Source organism: Schistocerca cancellata, chromosome 7, assembly GCF_023864275.1.
Source record: "Schistocerca cancellata isolate TAMUIC-IGC-003103 chromosome 7, iqSchCanc2.1, whole genome shotgun sequence".
In the NCBI taxonomy this organism is placed as follows: Eukaryota; Metazoa; Arthropoda; class Insecta; order Orthoptera; family Acrididae; genus Schistocerca; species Schistocerca cancellata.
Window position 1 is genome coordinate 610,702,179 of NC_064632.1, and position 23,674 is coordinate 610,725,852.

The following is a 23,674-nucleotide window of genomic DNA, read 5'->3' on the forward strand; positions in this document are numbered from 1 at the left end:
TCAAAATTTACAACATAGCCACTACTGGCTTCAGCAACAGCATATACTTTCAGTCCATACTTATGAGGCTTATTTTGCATGTAAACACGGAAACTCACACGACCTCGAAATGGGCAAATTCCTTCATCAATTGTCACTTTTTCTGAGGGACGATATGCCTGGATACATCGCTCCTTCAAATTATTATAATATGGCAAAACTTTGTAAAGTGGATGAAATCCATCTTCGCCTGGTTTTTTCTGATTTGAATTGTCAACAAGATGCAAGCATGACAGTATCTGAGTGAAACGCAAACGGCTCATGACATGGGGACAAAAGTTACAACTAAGAACAGGATTAGTGCTCCAATGGTCCGCAATTTTGGGCTTTTTCGAAACACACATGTGGAAAATAATACCCAAGAAACGCCTCATCTCACTTATAGTCACTGGCTTCCACGAACTCAAAACTGAATGGGGCTTCAGATTATTTCCTCTTCTTTTCTTCTGTATTGTCTGTGATGCATACAAATTTGTCTGTCTCTTGAGTTCATTTACGTCACTGTCAGTAAGGAACACTTTACTGCAATCCAGTACAGAACTCGACTCATCAATATCCACTAGTATCTGCCTGGGTGTCGTGTTGACAGGCAGAGGTCGGTAGGTGTCAACTGCAGTCCACTCACTGTCTTTCGGATACGGCACAGCTGCTGGATTTGAAGCAACACCTTCAACATCATTCTCGTCTTCATCTGAAGACAAACTGTCATCAATCTCGTCTTCTAAAAAGAATATCACATTATGTGTAACTACATACATCGTTTACACATGTTCAACAGATATGTGCGTACTGCACAATTACGTGGAAAATTCGGAAATACGTACCTTCAAACACACCATTGCATTCAGAATCGTCTGAATCACTCTCTACATTATCCAGAGTGTCGCTATGATTGATCAAATCCGCAATTTCTGCGTCTGATAAACCGCGCCGAAACATGATGACAAACAACTGAATGATATACAGACTGAGAACGCAAAGATAAGTTTTAACATGAATTACAGCGCTGCCGTGACATCTATGGACGCATTTTGTTAATAAACATCTGAAAAACGTATAGCGCTGGCCAAACCCGTAGAAATAACGTTGCAGTGTTTTGAATGAAATTAAATGTAGCGGCCCGTAAATTTTACGGGCTTGGTGATTTTCGCGCGATCCCAGGCCCGTAAATTTTACGGGCTTGGCGCTTAGAGTGCTAGTGGCCGCTGGCTGGCTGGCCACTTAGGTGGCGCGGCTGCTGCATGGCTGGTAGACAGCGCCGCATGTAGAGGACGCGCGTAATTGCGGGGCAGCACTTTGCATGATCGGCGAGTCACAACAGAAACGTGTGAAGTTATTGAGATATATATGAGTGTAGGAAAAGTCAACAATTGATACACACAAATTAAAAAAAAAACTATGGAAAGTTTCTGTAATCTGCAGATGGAAAACCACTATAAATGATGATGAAAGTGCAGACTAAAGCCAAAAATAAATCAAAGGTCAGTGTGTTGGTGAGGAACTGGCAGTGGTGATACAGGGATTCCAGAGGAGTGGTGTGTGTGTGTGTGTGTGTGTGTGTGTGTGTATGTCTACCTCATCTTACCAACAAATGATACATGCAAATTAAATGATGATGATGATGATGATGATCATCATAGCCCCCCTTATACAGTTCCTCCATGATCCCCTATTCAGTGCTAACATTGGTGCCTCTTCTGATGTTAAACCTATTACTTCAAAATCATTCTCAACCAAATCCAGGTACCTTCTCCTAGGTCTGCCCCGACTCCTCCTACCCTCTACTGCTGAACCCATGAGTCTCTTGGGTAACCTTGCTTCTCCCATGCGTGTAACATGACCCCACCATCTAAGCCTGTTCGCCCTGGCTACTACATCTATAGAGTTCATTCCCAGTTTTTCTTTGATTTCCTCATTGTGGACACCCTCCTGCCATTGTTCCCATCTACTAGTACCTGCAATCATCCTAGCTACTTTCATATCTGTAACCTCAACCGTTGATAAGGTAACCTGAATCCACCCAGCTTTCGCTCCCATACAACAAAGTTGGTCGAAAGATTGAACGGTGCACAGATAACTTAGTCTTGGTACTGACTTCCTTCTTGCAGAAGACAGTAGATCGTAGCTGAGCGCTCACTGCATTAGCTTTGCTACACCTCGCTTCCAGTTCTTTCACTATGTTGCCATCCTGTGAGAATATGCATCCTAAGTACTTGAAACCGTCCACCTGTTCCAACTTTGTTCCTCCTATTTGGCACTCAATCCGTTTATATTTATTTTCCACTGGCATTACTTTCGTTTTGGAGATGCCAATCTTCATACCATAGTCCTTACATTTCTGATCTAGCTCTGAAATATTACTTTGCAAACTTTCAATCAAATCTGCCATCACAACTAAGTCATCCGCATATGCAAGACTCCTTATTTTGTGTTTACATATCTTAACCTCACCCAGCCAGTCTATTGTTGTCAACATATGATCCATAAATAATATGAACAACAGTGGAGACAGGTTGCAGCCTTGTCTTACCCCTGAAACTACTCTGAACCATGAACTCAATTTTCCGTCAACTCTAACTGCTGCCTGACCATCCATGTAAAGACCTTTAATTGCTTGCAAAAGTTTGCCTCCTATTCCATAATCTCGTAGAACAGCCAATAACTTCCTCCTAGGAACCCAGTCATATGCCTTTTCTAGATCTACAAAGCATAGATACAATTCCCTGTTCCACTCATAACACTTCTCCATTATTTGCCGTAAGCTAAAGATCTGGTCCTGACAACCTCTAAGAGGCCTAAACCCACACTGATTTTCATCCAATTGGTCCTCAACTAATACTCGCACTTTCCTTTCAACAATACCTGAGAAGATTTTACCCACAACGCTGATTAGAGAGATACCTCTGTGTTGTTACAATCTTTTCTGTTTCCATGTTTAAAGATTAGTGTGATTACTGCTTTTGTCCAATCTGATGGAACCTGTCCCGACTCTCAGCCCATTTCAATTATCCTGTGTAGCCATTTAAGACAACTGTATTTGATGTGTTCCGACTTAATTTCATCCACCCCAGCTTCTTTATTGCACTGCAATCTACTGACCATTTTTTCCACTTCCTCAAATGTGATCCTATTTCCATCATCATTCCTGTCCCATTCTACCTCGAAATCTGAAACATTACCGATCGTATTTTCACCTACATTGAGCAACTCTTCAAAATATTCCCTCCATCTGCCCAAGGCATCCACACGATTCACCAGCAGTTTTCCTGACCTGTCCAAAATACTTGTCATTTCCTTCTTACCTCCCTTTCGAAGACTGCTAATTACACTCCAGAATGGTTTTCCAGCAGCTTGATCCATAGTCTCCAACCTGTTTCCAAAGTCTTCCCAAGATTGCTTCTTGGATGCTGCAATTATTTGTTTGGCTTTGTTTCTTTCTTCAACATAACTTTCTCTGTCTACCTGAGTTCTAGTATGTAGCCATTTTTGATACGCCTTCTTTTTCCTTTTACAGGCTGCCTTGACTGTGTCATTCCACCAAGCTGTTTGCTTCATCCTACTTTTACACACTACTGTTCCAAGACATTCTTTAGCCACTTCTAGTACTGTGTCCCTGTACCTTGTCCATTCTTTTTCCAATGACTGTAATTGACTGCATTCAACTAACTGGTACCTTTCTGAGATCGCTGTTATGTACTTGTGCCTGATTTCCTTATCCTGAAGTTTCTCCACTCTTATCCTCCTACATATGGACCTGACCTCCTGCACTTTCGTCCTCACAATCCCAATTTCACTGCAGATTAAATAATGATCAGTGCCATCAAAGAATCCCCTGAATACACGTGCGTCCCTCACGGCCTTCCTGAATTCCTGATCTGTTATTATATAGTCAATGACAGATCTGGTTCCCCTGCCTTCCCAAGTATACCCGTGAATGTTCTTATGCTTAAAAAAGGAGTTTGTGATTACTAAGCCCATATTGGCACAGAAATCCAAGAGTTGTTTCCCGTTCCTGTTGGCCTCCATATCCTCTCCAAATTTACCCATAACCTTTTCATACCCTTCTGTTCGATTTCCAATACTGGCGTTAAAATCACCCATGAGCAGAACACTGTCCTTGTCCTTTACTCTAATAACTACATCACTGAGTGCGTCATAAAAACTATCCATCTTATTTTGAGCTGTCCCTTCACAATGCGAATATACTGACACAATCCTAATTTTCTTGCCAGACACTGTCAAATCTATCCACATCAGTCGTTCGTTTACATACCTTATTGCAACTACGCCGGGTTCCATTTCTTTCCTGATGTAAAGCCCTACACCCCATTGTGCTATTCCTGCTTTGACTTCTGACAGGTAGACCTTGTATTCTCCCACTTCCTGTTCTTTCTCACCCCTTACCCAAATGTCACTAACAGCTAAAACGTTCAGCCCAATCTTACTTGCAGCCTCTGCCAGCTCTACCTTCTTCCCAGAGTAGGCCCCATTGACATTAATAGCTCCCCATCTCATTACCATTTGTTTGCCAAGTCGTTTCTTAGGAGTCCCTGGTTTGTCAGTTAGAGGTGGGGCTCCGTCACCTCCAAAGGTCCGAGGCATTTTGCTCTGATTGTTACCAGCATCATATTTAAAGTACCAGGGAAGCAGGTTGCTAGCCTTACTTGCCCCGAGTCCCATTGGGTTTTACCCCTAACGGTTGAGGGACTAACCGGTGGATTTGGTAGTCTTTGCCATATGAGCACAAAGGTGACCACGACTCAGAATATGTCCGAGATGACCAGCCTTATTCCAAAGTAACTGGTATCCTGACTGTCGGGACCACTTACTTGGCCACTCATACGTTGCCCGTGGTTCATGAACTAGGACATGACTACAGGAACCCACACCATGAACCACATGCAAATGAAAACTACAAAATAAACTGTAATAGGTAAAAACGGAAATATTGTGCAGGATTGCTATTTCATTTGTATGTGACAAGCCATGCTGAGCGAGATCGTGTGACTTCAAAATGGGATGACAAAAGCAGCTACTTTAAGAAAGGAAATACCTGCTCAGGTGTGAAAACAGAAGTTCTGGGCATCGCCAACCTACTATGAAGAGGCACAGAATTCATAAGATAGTATATAGGTAATTTTGACAATGAAAGTTATGCTGAGCAACAAATGAATGAAATGTTTTTTTGTGTAGAGAACCCACAGCCAAACTTTTTTCATCACTGTCCTCACCCATCCAGCTCCCTCCCTGTTCCCATTCCAACACTACACAGCTTTCATTTCACCGCCACACCCAGTATTCATTTCTTTTTATTTCTCTCCTTTCCGCTACTTACCCCCTCCCCCCTCTGCACCATGTCTCCTGCCCACCACCTAAACTGCAACACTTCACTGTCTGCCACTCCCACCATACTACCCCCCCCCCCCCCCACCCCAGCCTCCTCCTCACCCTCGCCCAGTCACCACTCCCATCACGCACTGGTGCTGCTGTTCGCAGTGTGGTTTCAGACGTACGCAAGTTGTAGTTGTGTTTACGTGTGTGTGTGTGTGTGTGTGTGTGTGTGTGTGTGTGTGTGTGTGCGCGCGCGCGCGCATGAACATCTGTGTGTGTGTCTACTGCTGACATAGGCCTTAATGGCTGAAAGCTTTAATTGTGTGAATCTTTTTGTTGTGCCAATTGCAACTCAGCATCTCCGCTATATGGTGAGTAGCAACTTTCCTTCTCTGGTATTGTAAGAAGAATATGTGGTTTACTTATACATATGGACTTCTTAAGTTACTGAAAAGAAGTTGGAATTGTGGTACGGAGTCCCTTAACTGCAGCACACTCACAGTTATAAAACAAGCCCAGGAATAGCCTTTTAACAGGTCATGGTCAGGAACATAAAAAGGACAGTTACATCAATAATATTCCATAACATCACTGCTAAAACACACACACACACACACACACACACACACACACACACACACATTCCCCTAAGCGTAATGGAGGAGGAGGAGGAAGTTGATATGGGAGAAATTACTGGCCATTAAAATTTCTACACCACGAAGATGACGTGCTACAGACGCTAAATTTAACCGACAGGAAGACGATGCTGTGATATGCAAATGATTAGCTTTTCAGAGCATTCACACAAGATTGGCACCGGTGGCGACATCTACTACGTGCTGACAAGAGGAAAGTTTCCAACCGATTTCTCATACAGAAACAGCAGTTGACTGGCGTTGCCTCATGAAACGTTGTTGTGATGCTTTGTGTAAGGAGGAGAAATGCGTACCGTCACATTTCCGACTTTTATTACGGTTTATCGTATCGTGACATTGCTGCTCGCATTGGTAGAGATCCAATGACTGTTAGCAGAATATGGAATTGGTGGGTTCAGGAGGGTAATATGGAGTGCTGTGCTGGATCCCAATGGTCTCGTATCACTAGCAGTCGAGATGACAGGCACCTTATCCGCATGGCTGTAACGGATCGTGCAGCTATGTCTCGATCCCTGAGTCAACAGATGGGGACTTTGCAAGACGACAACCACCTGCACAAAAAGTTTGATGACATTTCCAGCAGCATGGACTATCAGCTCGGAGGTCCATGGCGGTGGTTACCCTTGATGCTGCATCACAGACAGGAGCGCCTGTGATGGTGTACTCGACGACGAACCTGGGTGCACGAATGTCAAAACGTCATTTTTTCGGATGAATCCAGGTTCTGTTTACAGCATCATGATGGTCGCATCTGTGTTTGGCGACATCGCGGTGAACGCACATTGGAAGCGTGTATTCGTCATTGCCATACTGGCGTATCACCCGGCGTGATGGTATGGGGTGCCATTGGTTACACATCTCTGTCACCTCTTGTTTGCATGGACGGCACTTTGAACAGTGGACGTTGCATTTCAGATGTGTTACGACCCGTGGCTCTACCCTTCATTCGACCCCTGCGAAACCCTTTATTTCAGGAGGATAACACATGACCGCATGTTGCAGGTCCCGTACGGGCCTTTCTGGATACAGAAAATGTTCGACTGCTGCCCTGCCCAGTACATTCTCCAGATCCCCCACCAACTGAAAACGTCTGGTCAATGGTGGTTGAGCAACTTACTCGTCACAATACGCCAGTCACTACTCTTGATGAACTGTGGTATCGTGTTGAAGCTGCATGGGCAGCTGTACCTGTACACTCCATCCAAGCTCTGTTTGTCTCAATGCCCAGGCGTATCAAGGCCGTTATTACGGCCAGAGGTGATTGTTCTGGGTACTGACTTCTCAGGATCTATGCACCCAAATTGCGTGAAAATGTAATCACATGTCAGTTCTAGTACAATATATTTGTCCAATGAATACTCGTTTGTCATCTGCATTTCTTCTTGGTGTTGCAGTTTTAATGGCCAGTAGTGTAGGTGATGGAGAAATACATTCAGAGTTTGACTGAACACTACACAATCTAAGCTTAAACTAGTCACCTGATATCGGTGACATACCTTAGGAGTTTCTATAATCTGTACAAAGTGCAGGCGACAGGATGTATTTTGAATGAGTATCAAAATGCATGAAGTGGATGACCCACCGTCAGATTTCTCGAAAAGCATTACCATCACTTTATGAAAGAAGTTACATGCTGATAATGGTAAAATTACTGGGTAAGTAGTCTGACAAGTCATGCTTGTGAGCTACCGATCACAATAATATATAAAACAGAAAAAAAAAATTTTAAATATTCTGGGAAAAAATCAATTTGGTTATAGGCTGGGAAAAGGTGCCAGAAAACCAAATATAACATTGTTAACAAATATCAGGATACCTTACTGGCATTTGTAGACCTACAGCGAGCTTTTGCCAATGTCAGGTCAATCAACATGTTCACAATTTCTAGAAGATTGGGGTGAAAGTACGCAGGCAGGTAAATGAGCTGCAAAATCCAAGCGGGAGCAACAAGAGATGAAGATCAGGGAAAACAAGCTCTGTTAAGATATGTGTACAGCAGGGTTGCCATTTAGGGTCATTACTGCTCAACTCGTACATCAGAAGTGGTAAAGGAAGTGGAAGTGAACTTTGGATGGAGAAGAGATACTGACACTAAGATTTACGGATGACACAACACAGCCCTTTCCTTCTAGCTGGAAAGTAGGAAGACTTCTGTGTAACCTGTTGGATGGAATGGGCAACACACTTAGCACATACACATTGCTACTTAAGGATAAACAAATGAAAGTGCATAGGTGATAAGGAGTAGGAGAGAGATGAACAATAACTTCCCCAACATCAAAATCCATAACGATACAGTACTGGAATGAGTGAGAGAACTCTTCTATCTAGAAAGAAATATTATACAGGATGAAGGAAGTGAGGGAGATATCTGAAGTAGGATGGCAGGGCTGTCAAAAGCCTTCTTCAATGAAAGAGCCCTACTAGCATCGGATACACTGATATGATACTAAGGAACTAATTGCGGAGGGAGTCTGTCTGGAACACAGCATTGTTTGGGAGTGAGCTTCAAACCTTCAAAATTCCAGCTAACAAAAAACTGGAAACTTTTTCAACATGGTGGCCACAAAGAATCTTAAAAGTTAAATGGTCTGGTAAGACACAAAATGAAGCAATACCAACAAGAGTAAGTGAGGTATGGGCGCATTATCGGGAAGGAGATCTACTGCAGTACGACATCCGGGAACAGGTAATGTAGCATTGGGGGACGTAGCGAAGGAAAAAAACAACAGGAGCAGACCAAGGCCAGTACGTGCAAAACTGACCACATGAGACGACTGGTGCAGTCGTTGTGTACAGGCGAAGGGATTAGTACCAAAAAGAAAGAGGTGACTGGGACACAGCATCAAACCCATCGAAAGGCTGGAAGAGGGCGGCAGCTGAACAACTGAGCATCTTAACCACTACTAAGTCCTTTATTTTTCTCTTTTATTAACTGAACTGTATTATGTATCCTAATATCATACTGAAGTCGTGTTTTTGTTCCTTCTGGACTCTTATATGGGAGATATGGGCACCCTCAAGATGGAAAAGAGAGATGACAACATGAAAACTTATGCTCAAAGTCATTAAATTCTATGTGTAAGCCACAGATGGCTGTAATATTCCATCCAAATCTGATACCAACATAACCACATTTATTCAGACAAAAATAAATCTTTAATTAATGTACATGAATCTTGAATTAATGCAACAAACTGTTTTACTAAAAAAAGGGAGGGGGAGAAATAAATTGTAAAATTCCTGTATAGGAAAAATAGGTACATATTGCATCAAGAAAGCAATTTGTGTCTTTGATCACTGTTCTACACTTTTTTCCCCTCCACATAATAGTGACCAGTTGTTGCAAATTCTACTTAAGTAAGAAAATGTAACATACTCTTCACTTTTGTTCTGAGCCTGGTGAAAAGTAATCCAAATGTAGCTGAGGACCATTTTCACTATACTCAGCAACTACGAAAATGAGTTACATATGTATTTGTGTACTTCTAAAAAACACAGATTTGCCTGTTTAATCTTGCACACAAAACTGGAATTTTTCTATACTTGGCATTTAGAAAGACAAGTTTCAGCACATGTGAACATCAGCTGCTTGTATAATTACGCTATGAGACCAAGACGTTGCCGTGTTTGAGTATATTTTTATTACACTAGGCCTATTTCAGTGAGACTGACATCGTCTCTCTGTAGTATACAGAGAAGTTGCAGCATTAGAAAATTGTAGCGAAATGCAGGAAGATCTGCAGCGGATAGGCACTTGGTGCAGGGAGTGGCAACTGACCCTTAACATAGACAAATGTAATGTATTGCGAATACATAGAAAGAAGGATCCTTTATTGTATGATTATATGATAGCGGAACAAACACTGGTAGCAGTTACTTCTGTAAAATATCTGGGAGTATGCGTGCGGAACGATTTGAAGTGGAATGATCATATAAAATTAATTGTTGGTAAGGCGGGTACCAGGTTGAGATTCATTGGGAGAGTCCTTAGAAAATGTAGTCCATCAACAAAGGAGGTGGCTTACAAAACACTCGTTCGACCTATACTTGAGTATTGCTCATCAGTGTGGGATCCGTACCAGATCGGGTTGACGGAGGAGATAGAGAAGATCCAAAGAAGAGCGGCGCGTTTCGTCACAGGGTTATTTGGTAACCATGATAGCGTTACGGAGATGTTTAACAAACTCAAGTGGCAGACTCTGCAAGAGAGGCGCTCTGCATCGCGGTGTAGCTTGCTCGCCAGGTTTCGAGAGGGTGCGTTTCTGGATGAGGTATCGAATATATTGCTTCCCCCTACTTATACCTCCAGAGGAGATCACGAATGTAAAATTAGAGAGATTAGAGCGCGCACAGAGGCTTTCAGACAGTCGTTCTTCCCGCGAACCATACGCGACTGGAACAGGAAAGGGAGATAATGACAGTGGCACGTAAAGTGCCCTCCGCCACACACCGTTGGGTGGCTTGCGGAGTATAAATGTAGATGTAGATGTAGATGTCAGGTTACATCAGGTGGTGTGAAAGTTTATTTCATAATGACAGTACTTGGTAAACTTCAGAAATAAGTGCTCCAGCTACTGTTTAACACCTACTACAGAACAAAGATAGCAATATTGTAACAACTGATGTAACCTGACGATGGAAATCTCGCCGATATAGGCCTATTGTAATAAAAATATACTCGAACACAGCAGCGTGTCGGTCTCACAGTACAGAATACAATGTCCTTATACAACACACAGGACACATTGGTCTCAGATGAGTACAAAAAAATGAGCTGCTTGTGGTAGACATTTATCATTAGTTTTAAAGTAGCTACTTCCCAATCAGGGATCACAGTTACTTGCTTGCTGATAAGAGTATTTGACACCATTCAAAAGGAATTTTGTATCTGACACCATTACAAAGGAACTGTGAAAACATAATACCAATACCTTACCATCACACTATCATGAGCCACCACAGCACCCGTATGGCTCTAGGCAAGGACTGGCATGTATACGATTTCTAGACCACGGCTAGATCGCTGCTAACTTATTAATAAATTTGAAGTTACCATTCAAAATGTTGGAAGCTGCAGTTCTTATCTGAACATAAAAAAAAAATATTGTGTCATCTGCACAGCCGAAACAACATACTCTTCTTTTTGGCCAGGCCGGCAACGTAGAATAGGTCATAACACTATATTTTGTAATGAATAATTCCAGGTAAGCTGCAAATAATCTAATTAGTAATGCTTCTTCTTTACTACAAGTTTGTTTCAGGTATAGTGCCATTCTCAAGTAAATCTGCAGATACTATCTTTGGTTAGTCCACTTATGTTTATGAAAGTTGTAAATAGAGGTCAGTTTGCACACATATTTACATTTAGTTGGAGTAGATGCCTACATTGCATCAGTGAGTCAACTGTCTACTGTTCATCTGTTGCTAGATCATTACAATAACACATGTTTCATTTGTACAGAATATTTTCATGAAATGCTTTCAACAGCTGGACTGACAGTTTATTCTCGGTGATTCTTTATGTTTATAGTGTCATCTTTGCTAGTCAATGATGTTAGTTGGATTTAATTGCTATTATAATTTTGTTATCATTTGGATTTTGTATCTATGACTACCGTTTGTGTTTTCTGGTTACTGTGATTCTTACCCACTCTCGTTTTCCAAAAGTCAATAAAATTTTGTAGATAATTTTTATGGAGTGGAAATGAGGAATGAAGACAAAAGGGAGTAGAAGTTATTGTAAGGAATCGTCTAAAAGAAGATGTACAAAGGGTAAGAGACAGGATTATGAAGGTCAGAATATAAAAAAAAATGTAAAAGTATGGAAATGGTCCTGGTGTGAATTAGGAGTATGGAAACTGAAAGAAAACGAAGTCAAGGAAGAATATCCAAGAGATTATAAGTGAAAGGCTAGCAAAGGATGAACCAATAACAGGACAGGAATGGGGACAATTTAAAATTGCTATGGTAAAAGCTGCAACAGCTATATGCAAAAAGACATGTGGAAGACAACATTGGAAAGAGACACCATGGTGGAACGAAAGAGTCAAGGTAGTGGGAAGGAAGAACAAGGCCTTTAGACTGTGGTTCCAAGACAGGAGCAAATTAGCAAGAGAGGAGTATAATATAATGAAGAAAGAGGCAAATAAGACAGTGGCTGAGGAGAGAAGAAAGTGGATTGAAGAATGGACAAATACAATGGAGGAAAACAGCAGAGGAAGTAAGAAACTACATCTACATGAATACTCTGCAAATCACACTTAAGTACCTGGCAGAGAGTTCACAGAACCACCTTCACCATAGTTCTCTATTATTCCAATCTTGAACAGCACGCAGAAAAATCAAACACCTATATGTTTCTATGCGTGCTCCGATTTCCCTTATTTTATCATGATGATTGTTTCTCCCTACGTAGGTCGGCATCAACAAAATATTTTCACATTTGGAAAAGAAAGTCGGTGATTGAAATTTTGTGAGAAGATTCCATTGCATATCATGTGGCACTCTCTTCCCTATTTCGCAATAATACCAAACATGCTGCTCTTCTTTGAACTTTCTCGATGTACTCCGTTAATCCTATCTGGTAAGGATCCCAGACCATGTAGCAGTAATCCAAAAGAGGATGAACAAGCATAGTGTACACAGTCTCTTTAGTAGATCTGTTGCATCTTCTGCAGTCTTTGGTTCGCGGTTTGCTTTCCTGGCAACATTTTCTATGTGTTCTATCCAATTTAAGTTGTTCGTAATTTTGATTCCTAGATATTCAGTGAACTTACAGCATTCAGATTTCACTGATTTACTGTGAACTGAATTTCAATGGATTTCTTTTAGCACTTTCTTGGATGACCTCACACTTTTCATTATTCAGATTCAATTGCCAATTTTTGCACCATCCTGATATCTTTTCTACATAGTTTTTACATTTTTTTACCTTACCATGACTTCACTAGATGATGAACAACAGCATCATTTGTAAACAACCTAAGGTGGCTGCTCAGATTGTCTCCTAAATCATTTATACAGGGTGGTCCATTGATAGTGACCTGGCCAAATATCTCACGAAACAAGCATCAAATGAAAAAACTACAAAGAACAAAACTCATCTAGCTCGAAGGGGGAAACCAGATGGCACTATGGTTGGCCCGCTAGATGGCGCTGCCATAGGTCAAACAGATATCAACTGCGTTTTTTAAAAATGGGAACCCCCATTTTTATTACATATTCGTGTAGTACGTAAAGAAATTTGAATGGTTTAGTTGGACCACTTTTTTCGCTTTGTGATAGATGTCAATGTAATAGTCACAAATGTATAAGTACGTGGTATCATGTAACATTCCACCAGTGAGGGCGGTATTTGCTTCATGATATATTACCAGTGTTAAAATGGACCATTTACCAATTGCGGAAAAGGTCGATATTGTATTGATGTATGGATATTGTGCTCAAAATGCCCAACGGGCATGTGCTATGTATGCTGCTTGGTATCCTGGATGACATCATCCAAGTGTCTGAACTGTTCCCCGGATAGTTACGTTATTTAAGGAAACAGGAAGCGTTCAGCCACATGTGAAACGTCAACCAAGACCTGCAACAAATGATGATGCCCAAGTAGGTGTTTTAGCTGCTGTCACAGCTAATCCGCACATCAGTAGCAGACAAATTGCGCGAGAATCGAGAATCTCAAAAATGACGGTGTTGAGAATGCTACATCAACATCGATTGCACCCATACCACATTTCTATGCACCACGAATTGCATGGCGACAACTTTGAACATCTTGTACAGTTCTGCCACTGGGCACAAGAGAAATTACGGGACGATGACAGATTTTTTGCACACGTTCTATTTAGCGACGAAGCGTCATTCACCAACAGTGGTAATGTAAACCGGCATAATATGCACTATTGGGCAACGGAAAATCCATGATGGCTGCGACAAATGGAACATCAGGAATCTTGGCGGGTTAATGGATGGTGCGGCATTATGGGAGGATGGATAATTGGCCCCCATTTTACCGATGGCAATCTAAATGGTGCAATGTATGCTGATTTCCAATGTAATGATCTACTGATCTTACTACACGATGTTTCACTCCATGACAGAATGACGATGTACTTTCAACATGATGGATGTCCTGCACATAGCTTGCGTGTCATTGAAGCGGTACTGAATGCCATATTTCAAGACAGGTGGATTGGTCTTCGAAGCACCATATCATGGCCCGCACGTTCACCGGATCTGACGTCCCCGGATTTCTTTCTGTGGGGAAAGTTGAAGGATATTTGCTATCGTGATCCACCGACAACGCCTGACAACATGCATGTGTGAACATTACTCGCTGTTGAAAGGAATGTCATTACACGTATTGCCAAATGCATTGAGGTTGACAGACATCATTAGGGCATTTATTGCATCAATGTGGTATTTACAGGTAATCATGCTGTAACAGCATGCATTCTCAGAACTGATAAGTTCACAAAGGTACATGTACCACATTGGAACAACCAAAATAAAATGTTCAAACATACCTACATTCTGTATTTTAATTTAAAAAACCTACCTGTTACCAACTGTTTGTCTAAAATTGTGAGCCATATGTTTGTGACTATTACAGTGCCACCTATCACAAAGTGAAAAAAGTGTTCCAACTAAAACATTCATATTTCTTTACATACTAAACGAATATGTAATAAAAAGTGGGGCTTCCTATTTAAAAAAACGCAGTTGATATCTGTTTGATCTATGGCAGCGCCATCTAGCGGGCCAATCATAGCGCCATCTGGTTTCCCCTTTCAAGCTAGACAAGTTTCCTTCTTTGTAGTTTTTTCGTTTGACGCTTATTTCGTGACATATTTGGCCCGGTCACGATCAATGGACCACTCTGTATAGATAAGGAACAGCAAGGGCTTGTAACACTACATTGGAAAATGCCAGAAATCACTTCTATTTTATTCAATACCTTTCCGACAATTACTACAAACTGTGAGTGCTCCAACAGGAAATTACGAATCCAGTCAGATAAATGAAACGATATTCCATAAGCATGCAATTTCATTACAAGCCGCTTGTGTGGTACAATGTCAAAAGTAAGCCGCTTGTGTGGTACAATGTCAAAAGTCTTCTGGAAATCTAGAAATATGGAATAATTTGAAATCAATTGTACTCAACACTTTGTGTGAGTAAAGGGTTAGTTGTGTTTCTCAAGGAAGATGTTTTCTAAATCCGTGTTGATTGCATATCAATAGACCATTCTCTTTGAGGTAATTCATGATGTTCAAACTCATTATATGTTATAAAACCCTGCTCTGTATCAAGATTAATGATATGAGCCTGTTATTTAGTGGATTACTTATACTACCTTTATTGAATATTGGCGTGACCTGTGCAACTTTCCAATCATCAGGTACAGATTTTTTGTCAAGCGAGTGGTTGTGAACGATTGTTAAGTATGGAGCTACTGCATCAGCATACTCTGAAAGAACCTAATTGGATTACAGTCTAGACCAGATGACTTGCTTTTATTAAGTGATTTAAGTTGCTTCTCAATTCTGAGGATATATACTTCAAAGTTATTCATGTTGGCAGCTGCTCTTGATTCAGATTCCAGGAATATTTACTTTGTTTTCTTTGGTGAAGGAATTTTGGTAGGCTGTGTTTAGTAACTCTGCTTTGGCAGCACTGCTGTCAACAGTATTTCGACTGCTACAGCACAGAGAAGGCACTGATTGTGTCTTACCGCTAGCATACTTTATATTTGACCAGAATCTCTTTGGATTTTCTGCCAGGTTTTGAGGCAAAGTTTTGTTGTGGAAGCTGTTCTAAATTTCCAACTTCTGTAAAAGACCACCAATCTTTTGCGTTCATTTAAATTTGGCATGCTTATTTCGTTCTTTCTGCAACATTGTTCTGACCCGTTTTGTGTACCATGGGGGATCAGCTCTGTTGTTTCATAATTCATGTGGTATGAATCCCTCAATTGCTACTGACACTATTTCTTTTAATTCTAGCCACATCTGGTCTACACTTACATTGTTAATCTGGAAGGAGTGGGGAGTATGTCTCAGGAAGGTATAAAGTGAATTTTTATCTGGTTTTTTGAACAGGTATATTTTTTGTTTATTTCTGGAGAATTTGGGAGTTAACAATATTCAATCTTGCAATGATAACCCTGTGTTCCCTAAATCCTGTAAGCATTTTGATGCTCATTATTATCTCAGGATTATTTGTTACTAAGAGGTCAAGTGTGTTTTCATGACGATTTACCATTTGTGAGGGCTCATAAACTGACTGCTTGAAATAATTTTCAGTGAATGTGCCTGGCACAATTTCAAATGTTGCTTTATGTATATCTCCAATTATTATTTTATCCCAGTTGCCAAGAATGACCTCTGACCATAGTAACTCACAAGAACCATCTATTTCAATTTCGCTACAAGATAAACTACTACTAATGGCAACAAACATGTCACCACCAACTGTGTTTAGCCTATGCTTTCTGAACACTGTTAGGTTCTTAAGAAGTACTACATAGAATGGTCAAAAGTAAGAGGAGATGTGTGAGAGAGGATGCAACAAGATAGAAATTGGAATAAGGTTAATGACAAAGAGACACTGTAGTTAGAGTGGAAGGACCACTGAGTATTCGCTAAATCCAAAAGGACTCTGAGATGAGGATAATAGACTATAGAAGGTATAAGTAAAATCCAGGGGCAGGCGGGAGGGTGGGAAGGGCCTGACATGGACAGAAATGAAAATGGCACTGGACAAGACGAAAGGAGGAAAGGCACCACGTAAGGACAAAGTAAGTGTTGAAACAGAAGCATTGAGACAGAAACAACATGGCTTCAGGTATGGGAGAACATCTGTTGACCTCATATTTGCAATGAGGCAGATTCAGGAGTACCACTATGAATTTGGGGAAGATCCTGTGATGGCCTTTCTCCATACCGAAAAGACATTTGATACTGTCTGTAGAAGAAACATCTGGAAAGCTCTAGAAAAGAAAGAAGTGGAGAAAGAGTCAACAAGCAGAGTGCTGAGGGCACACTGTGGAAGTATGAGTGAAGGGGTGCAGCATCAATTTTGAGACTTAGGGGACACTGTACGTAAAATTTGTTGAAATTTGACATTTTCTGTTTTTTACTCCATAATGTACTTTGGACCTTCCTGAACATTTTGGTATATAACACATTAAAATCAGACAATTGTGAGACCTTCAAATAATATTTTGAATGTTGACGTGTGACTGTCAAATTTCGCGGCTACGCATATAGTGCCACAGTTGAGCAGTCATATCTTGGGAACTACACAGTCTAGATGGCAGTGAATTGCTTTGTTTTGTGCCTACTGCTACAGCTCAGATGTTGGCATTACAAATAAACAAATAAGTCCTTTGTTTCTGATACTAGTTTTCATTGAAATTAGTGTGATTATTGACTATTTTTGCAGTGAGCTAACTTCTATTGCTTTTTATATGTAAATAAAATGACCAAGTGTAAAAGTAACTTCAAGAAACACAAATCTGGGCATAACAGATATGTGAGACCTACATTTTCTTCTGAAGTACTTGAAAACACGTGTGCTAGCAGTGAAGGAAACCTCAATAATGTTTCTGAAGTGACCACACCCCCTAGTGCATCGAAAACTAAAGTAACTTTATAATGGGTGATAGTGGTGAAAGTAATGATATTATGGCAATCAAACCTATTTACAGAGATTTGGCAAATCCTGAGCTACTAAACAGGAGTTTACATGGGACAACCAGGAATATGTATGAGTCCTTCAATAATGTTGTGTGGTGCTGTGTGCCTAAAAATGTATTTGTTGGTCTTATGACTCTAAAGTTAGCAGTGTCTGATGCTGCAATAACTTTTAATGGTGGGAACTATGAAAGACTTAAGGTTCTGGAGAAGTTGGGGTAAGATTTGGACAGAACACGCGTAAAGGACTGCGGGAACCGGATGAGCTTCGTGTACATGAAGCAGAGTTAGCTGCTCAGCAAATGACAAACGAAGCAAGAAAGAAAAGGAGGCGGCAAGCACTGAGCTGTTGTGACACTGAAGAAGACACAGACTATGGGCCAGAGCAATGCTAGTGCATAAAAGATGCATAAATGTAAGTCTGTATAAGAATTTGTAATAAAAAAAGTTTCAAACCTCAATCTCTCTACAACATTTTTTTGCAATAAATGACCCATTTTATAAAAAAGTGCTGATGGTAGAGACATGAAATATTCACAGCATGTCACGTGTGAGATTCAACACATATGGAAATAGAATAATTAAAATATTCTGAGTTGTTTTGTTTTTATGTTCGTTTATTTACAAAATTCTGTCAAAAAATTGTGTCTGAAAAAAAAATGATAACATGCCCCACAATACAATTTTAGTAATAATTCTACTTCATTGTATTTAGAAAGGTGCATTCAATAATTATGGAAAATTGTAAGTTGGTGTCTTAAAAAGTTTCCCAGATAGTGGGTCACAAAATTTGATAATTTAACATTGGCAGCATAGGACATACACCGTCCCCTTAAAACTCTGAAATACATGTAAATTTATGATGCTGAAATTACTGCTTCCTTTATGACGTGTATGAATGATTAAACATGTAAAGTTGTAGTACCATTGATTCACAACTCTATTGCTGGGACGGCAAAACAAGTGAACTGTGCTATACCACTCAATCCACAAAAACCCTGTCTGCAATACTGTTGTACTATATTTAACACTGTATGCACTGACTGACTTCATTGTTATATAGCTATCTGCAAATCTCAGTTACACATGCTGTTCCTCCAGTCAAAACATTAAATGACGACGAAGAATACTGGGCCAGAAGTTTCTTCTCAACATTTAATGGTGATGTGAATGTTTGAGTTTTACTGCACCTACACAGTGTAGCATCACTCCATTACAGTACATTTTGTTTTTTCAACATTCTTAATAAGTTGCGTTTTTCTCACTCATATATAATCCTAATCAGTTCTCTCTCCTTTTTTAGCAAAGCAAGCTGGGACCATTCCCATTTTGTTTTGTTATTTGCCTCCTTAAATGATTTTTTTTGCTTTCTTCATTATCATTAATGTTATTGGGAGATACACTGATGCAATCCTTCATACAGAAAAAGCACATTAAAAAAATCATAGTGTCATAAGGGCATGCAGCTTTACTGTATGGCTAAATGATGATGGTGTCCTCTTGGGTAAAATATTCCGGAGGTAAAATAGTTCCCCATTCGGATCACCAGGTGGGGACTACTCAGGAGGACGTTGTTATCAGGAAGGGTGGGTGGGGGTGGAGGGGTGGGGGGGGAGGTCAGAGAGTGGAATGTCAGATTCCTTAATCGGGCAGGTAGGTTAGAAAATTTTAAAAGGGAATTGGATAGGTTTAAGTTAGATATAGTGGGAATTAGTGAAGTTCGGTGGCAGGAGGAACAAGACTTTTGGTCAGGTGAAGATACAAAATAAAATAGAGGTAATGCAGGAGTAGGTTTAATAAGGAATTGAAAAAATAGGAATGTGGGTAAGCTACTACAAATAGCATAGTGAACGCATTATTGTGGCCAAGATCGATACGAAGCCCACGCCTACCACAATAGTACAAGTTTATATGCCGACTAGCTCCGCATATGACGACGAGATTGATGATATGTATGATGAGATAAAAGAAATTATTCAGATAGTGAGGGGAGACGAAAATTTAATAGTCATGGGTGAATGGAATGGCAGTAGGAAAAGGGAGAGAAGGAAACGTAGTAGGTGAATATGGATTGGGGGTAAGAAATGAAAGAGGAAGCCACCTGGTAGAATTTTGCACAAAGCACAACTTAATCACAGCTAACACTTGGTTCAAGAATCATAAAAGAAGGTTGTATACATGGAAGAAGCCTGGAGATACTGACGGGTTTCAGACAGATTATATAATGGTAAGACAGAGATTTAGGAGCCGGGTTTTACATTGTAAGACATTCCAGGGGCAGATGTGGACTCTGACCACAATCTATTGGTTATGAACTATAGATTAAAACTGAAGAAACTGCAAAAAGGTGGGAATTTAAGGAGATGGGACCTGGATAAACTGACTAAACCAGAGGTTGTACAGAGTTTCAGGGAGAGCATAAGGGAACAATTGACAGGAATGGGCGAAAGAAATACAGTAGAAGAAGAATGGATAGCTTTGAGGGATAAAATAGTGAAGGCATCAGAGGATCAAGTAGGTAAAAAGACGAGGGCTAGTAGAAATCCTCGGGTAACAGAAGAAATTTTGAATTTAATTGTTGAAAGGAGAAAATATAAAAATGCAGTAAATGAAGCAGGCAAAAAGGAATACAAACGTCTCAAAAATGAGATCGACAGGAAATGCAAAGTGGCTAAGCAGGGATGGCTAGAGGACAAATGTAAGGATGTAGAGGCTTATCTCACTAGGGGGTAAGATAGATACTGCCTACAGGAAAATTAAAGAGACCTTTGGCGCAAGGAGAACCACTTGCATGAATATCAAGAGCTCCGATGGAAACCCAGTTCTAAGCAAAGAAGGGAAAGCAGAAAGGTGGAAGGAGTATATAGAGGGTCTATACAAGGGCGATGTACTCGAGGACAATATTATGGAAATGGAAGAGGATGTAGATGAAGATGAAATGGGAGATACGATACTGCGTGAAGAGTTTGACAGAGCACTGAAAGATCTAAGTTGAAACAAGGCCCCAGGAGTAGACAACATTCCATTAGAACTACTGACAGCCTTGGGAGAGCCAGTCCTGACAAAACTCTACCATCTGGTGAGCAAGATGTATCAGACAGGCGAAATACCTTCAGACTTCAAGAAGAATATAATAATTCCAATCACAAAGAAAGCAGGTGTTGACAGATGTGAAAATTACCAAACTATCAGTTTAATAAGTCACGGCTGCAAAATACTAATGCGAATTCTCTACAGACGAATGGAAAAGCTAGTAGAAGCCGACCTCAGGGAAGATCAGTTTGGATTCCGTAGAAATGTTGGAACACGTGAGGCAATACTGATCCTACGACTTTCCTAAGAAAATAGATTAAGGAAAGGCAAACCTACATTTCTAGCATTTGTAGACTTAGAGAAAGCGCTTGACAATGTTGACTGGAATACTCTCTTTCAAATTCTGAAGGTGGCAGGGGTAAAATAAAGGGAGCAAAAGGCTATTTACAATTTGTACAGAAACCATATGGCAATTATAAGAGTCGAGGGACATGAAAGGGAAGCAGTGGTTGGGAAGGGAGTGAGACAGGGTTGTAGCCTCTCCCCGATGTTATTCAATCTGTATATTGATGAAGCAGTGAAGGAAACAAAAGAAAAATTCGGAGTAGGTATTAAAATCCATGGAGAAGAAATAAAAATTTTGAGGTTCGCCGCTGACATTGTAATTCTGTCAGAGACAGCAAAGGACCTGGAGGAGTAGCTGAACGGAATTGATAGCCTCTCGAAAGGAGGATATAAGATGAACATCAATGAAAGCAAAACGAGGATAATGGAATGTAGTCTAATTAAGTTGGGTGATGCTGACGGAATTAGATTAGGAAATGAGACACTTAAAGTAGTAAAGGAGTTTTTCTATTTGGGGAGCAAAGTAACTGATGATGGTCGAAGTAGAGAGGGTATGAAATATAGACTGGCAATGGCAAGGAAAGTGTTTCTGAAGAAGAGAAATTTGTTAACATCAAATATAGATTTAAGTGTCAGGGAGTCGTTTCTGAAAGTATTTGTATGGAGTGTAGCCATGTATGGAAGTGAAACATGGACGATAAATAGTTTGGACAAGAAGAGAATAGAAGTTTTCGAAATGTGTTGTTACAGAAGAATGCTGAAGATTAGATGGGTAGATCACATAACTAATGAGGAGGTATTGAACAGAATTGGGGAGGAGTTTGTGGCACAACTTGACTAGAAGAAGGGATCGGTTGATAGGACATGTTCTGAGGGACCAAGGGATCACCAATTTAGTATTGAAGGGCAGCGTGGAGGGTAAAAATCGTAGAGGGCGACCAAGAGATGAATACACTAGGCAGATTCAAAGGGATGTAGGTTGCAGTAGGTACTGGGAGATAAAGAAGCTTGCACAGGGTAGAGTAGCATGGAGGGCTGCATCAAACCAGTCTCAGGACTGAAGACCACAACAACAACAACAACAACAACAACAAACTTTCGCAGTGAAAGAATAAGCTCATTTTCAAACCCCGATATGGAAAATGTTTCAAATACATCTTTTAACCATAATTAGGTTCCCCCAAAATATGGGAAATATGCATACACACAAATGTCAGCTGTGTAGTGGAAAACTTTAATACTGAGGCTAAATTTAGTGTCTAAATCCAAGGGACATATGGTTACAGTAATAAATAGACTTGCTAGTGACCCCTGTAATACCCCTTTCCTTTCAATGCAAGAGAAGTACGATTCATTATTTGGATATCATTTCTATATAATGCAATTATGTAATTTGTAAAGTTGTTCACAAGATATTTAACAGATTCATCTTCTTACATAACGCACTTTTTATCATAACAGTCATGGGTTTCTCTGGCGAATATCCCTGAGAAGATGGTTCAAAGTACAGAGAAAATGGCCGTAGCTCACATAATGCTGAAACTCAAACAAACCAGAGTGGAAGGAAGGGAGAGTATTGTGGTGTTCACTGGCAGCTAGCCTGGTGGCAAATGTTTTGTTTCTCTTTCCTCTTCAGCCGCATCCTGAGCTCTTCTTACTTCCTATGTCTGATGTAAAAATTTTCTGCATTTCCATATTTGTTCTTCCAGTTTTCAATTGCTTGTACTTGTTGTTCTCCAAAGTTGAAGACAACACAATGCTACTCTCACTGTGAAGACACACTTCATTTGTTTTGGGTTAAATTACTCTCATATCAAATATAAATGATATTGCATAGAACAGTATATGATCAAAGTTTTACGAGAAACATCATAACAGAATTAAACATGAAAAATGTTTAGTAGAGGAAATAAGAGACTTACAAAAAGTAAATGAAGATTAAGGCTTAAAATCCTGTCAGCAATGAGCTTGTTTTACGTATGAAGCAATACCATGGAGATAAAAAGAGATGATTTTTTTTTCTACTCCAGCAGATGACAAATTCTTACAAACAATGAAATACTGTGATGTTTTTTACATAGCATTTCCACGAAGAAAAGTATATCCAGCAATACCATTATGTTAACAGATGGCAAAAAGTGTTGAATTTTAACGACAATGACTTGGAACAGAGAATTGAATATCAAATTCTGTGTAAGTGTCTCCAAGTTTGACAGAAAGCTTTGAAATACATAAAAATTCAATATAATGTTTTAACCTTAGCTGTCCTTTCCTTCCTCTAAAACCACTGCGACTCTGTATATCCATAAACTGTTTTGACTGCTTAAGTTGCTACTCACCCTTTCCAAGGACAGACAGGCTCATTATATTCGATGAATACCATGTTTCATGAAATTTTAACAGTTCTTCACGAACATTGATTCCTTTTTCTTTTGGCAGTGTGTCAAGAGTGTACTTATTTCCTGTACAAAGAGAGAATACAAAAATAAACAATAAGTGTACTATTTTGTTCTACATATCACCGTGACTGATGAATTTTTATTTTATGCATATAAAGCATCAGGAAGT

General features: G+C 40.1%; 1 protein-coding gene across 1 annotated transcript in view; it reads right to left on the reverse strand.

Moving 5' to 3' along the window:
- The window catches only part of LOC126091888 (insulin-degrading enzyme), a 208,262-nt gene that overhangs the window by 122,537 nt on the left and 62,051 nt on the right, over window positions 1-23,674 (reverse strand). Inside the window, 1 exon segment of the mRNA XM_049907183.1 lies at window positions 23,446-23,568. Within this exon segment, the coding sequence (XP_049763140.1) occupies window positions 23,446-23,568 (123 nt within the window).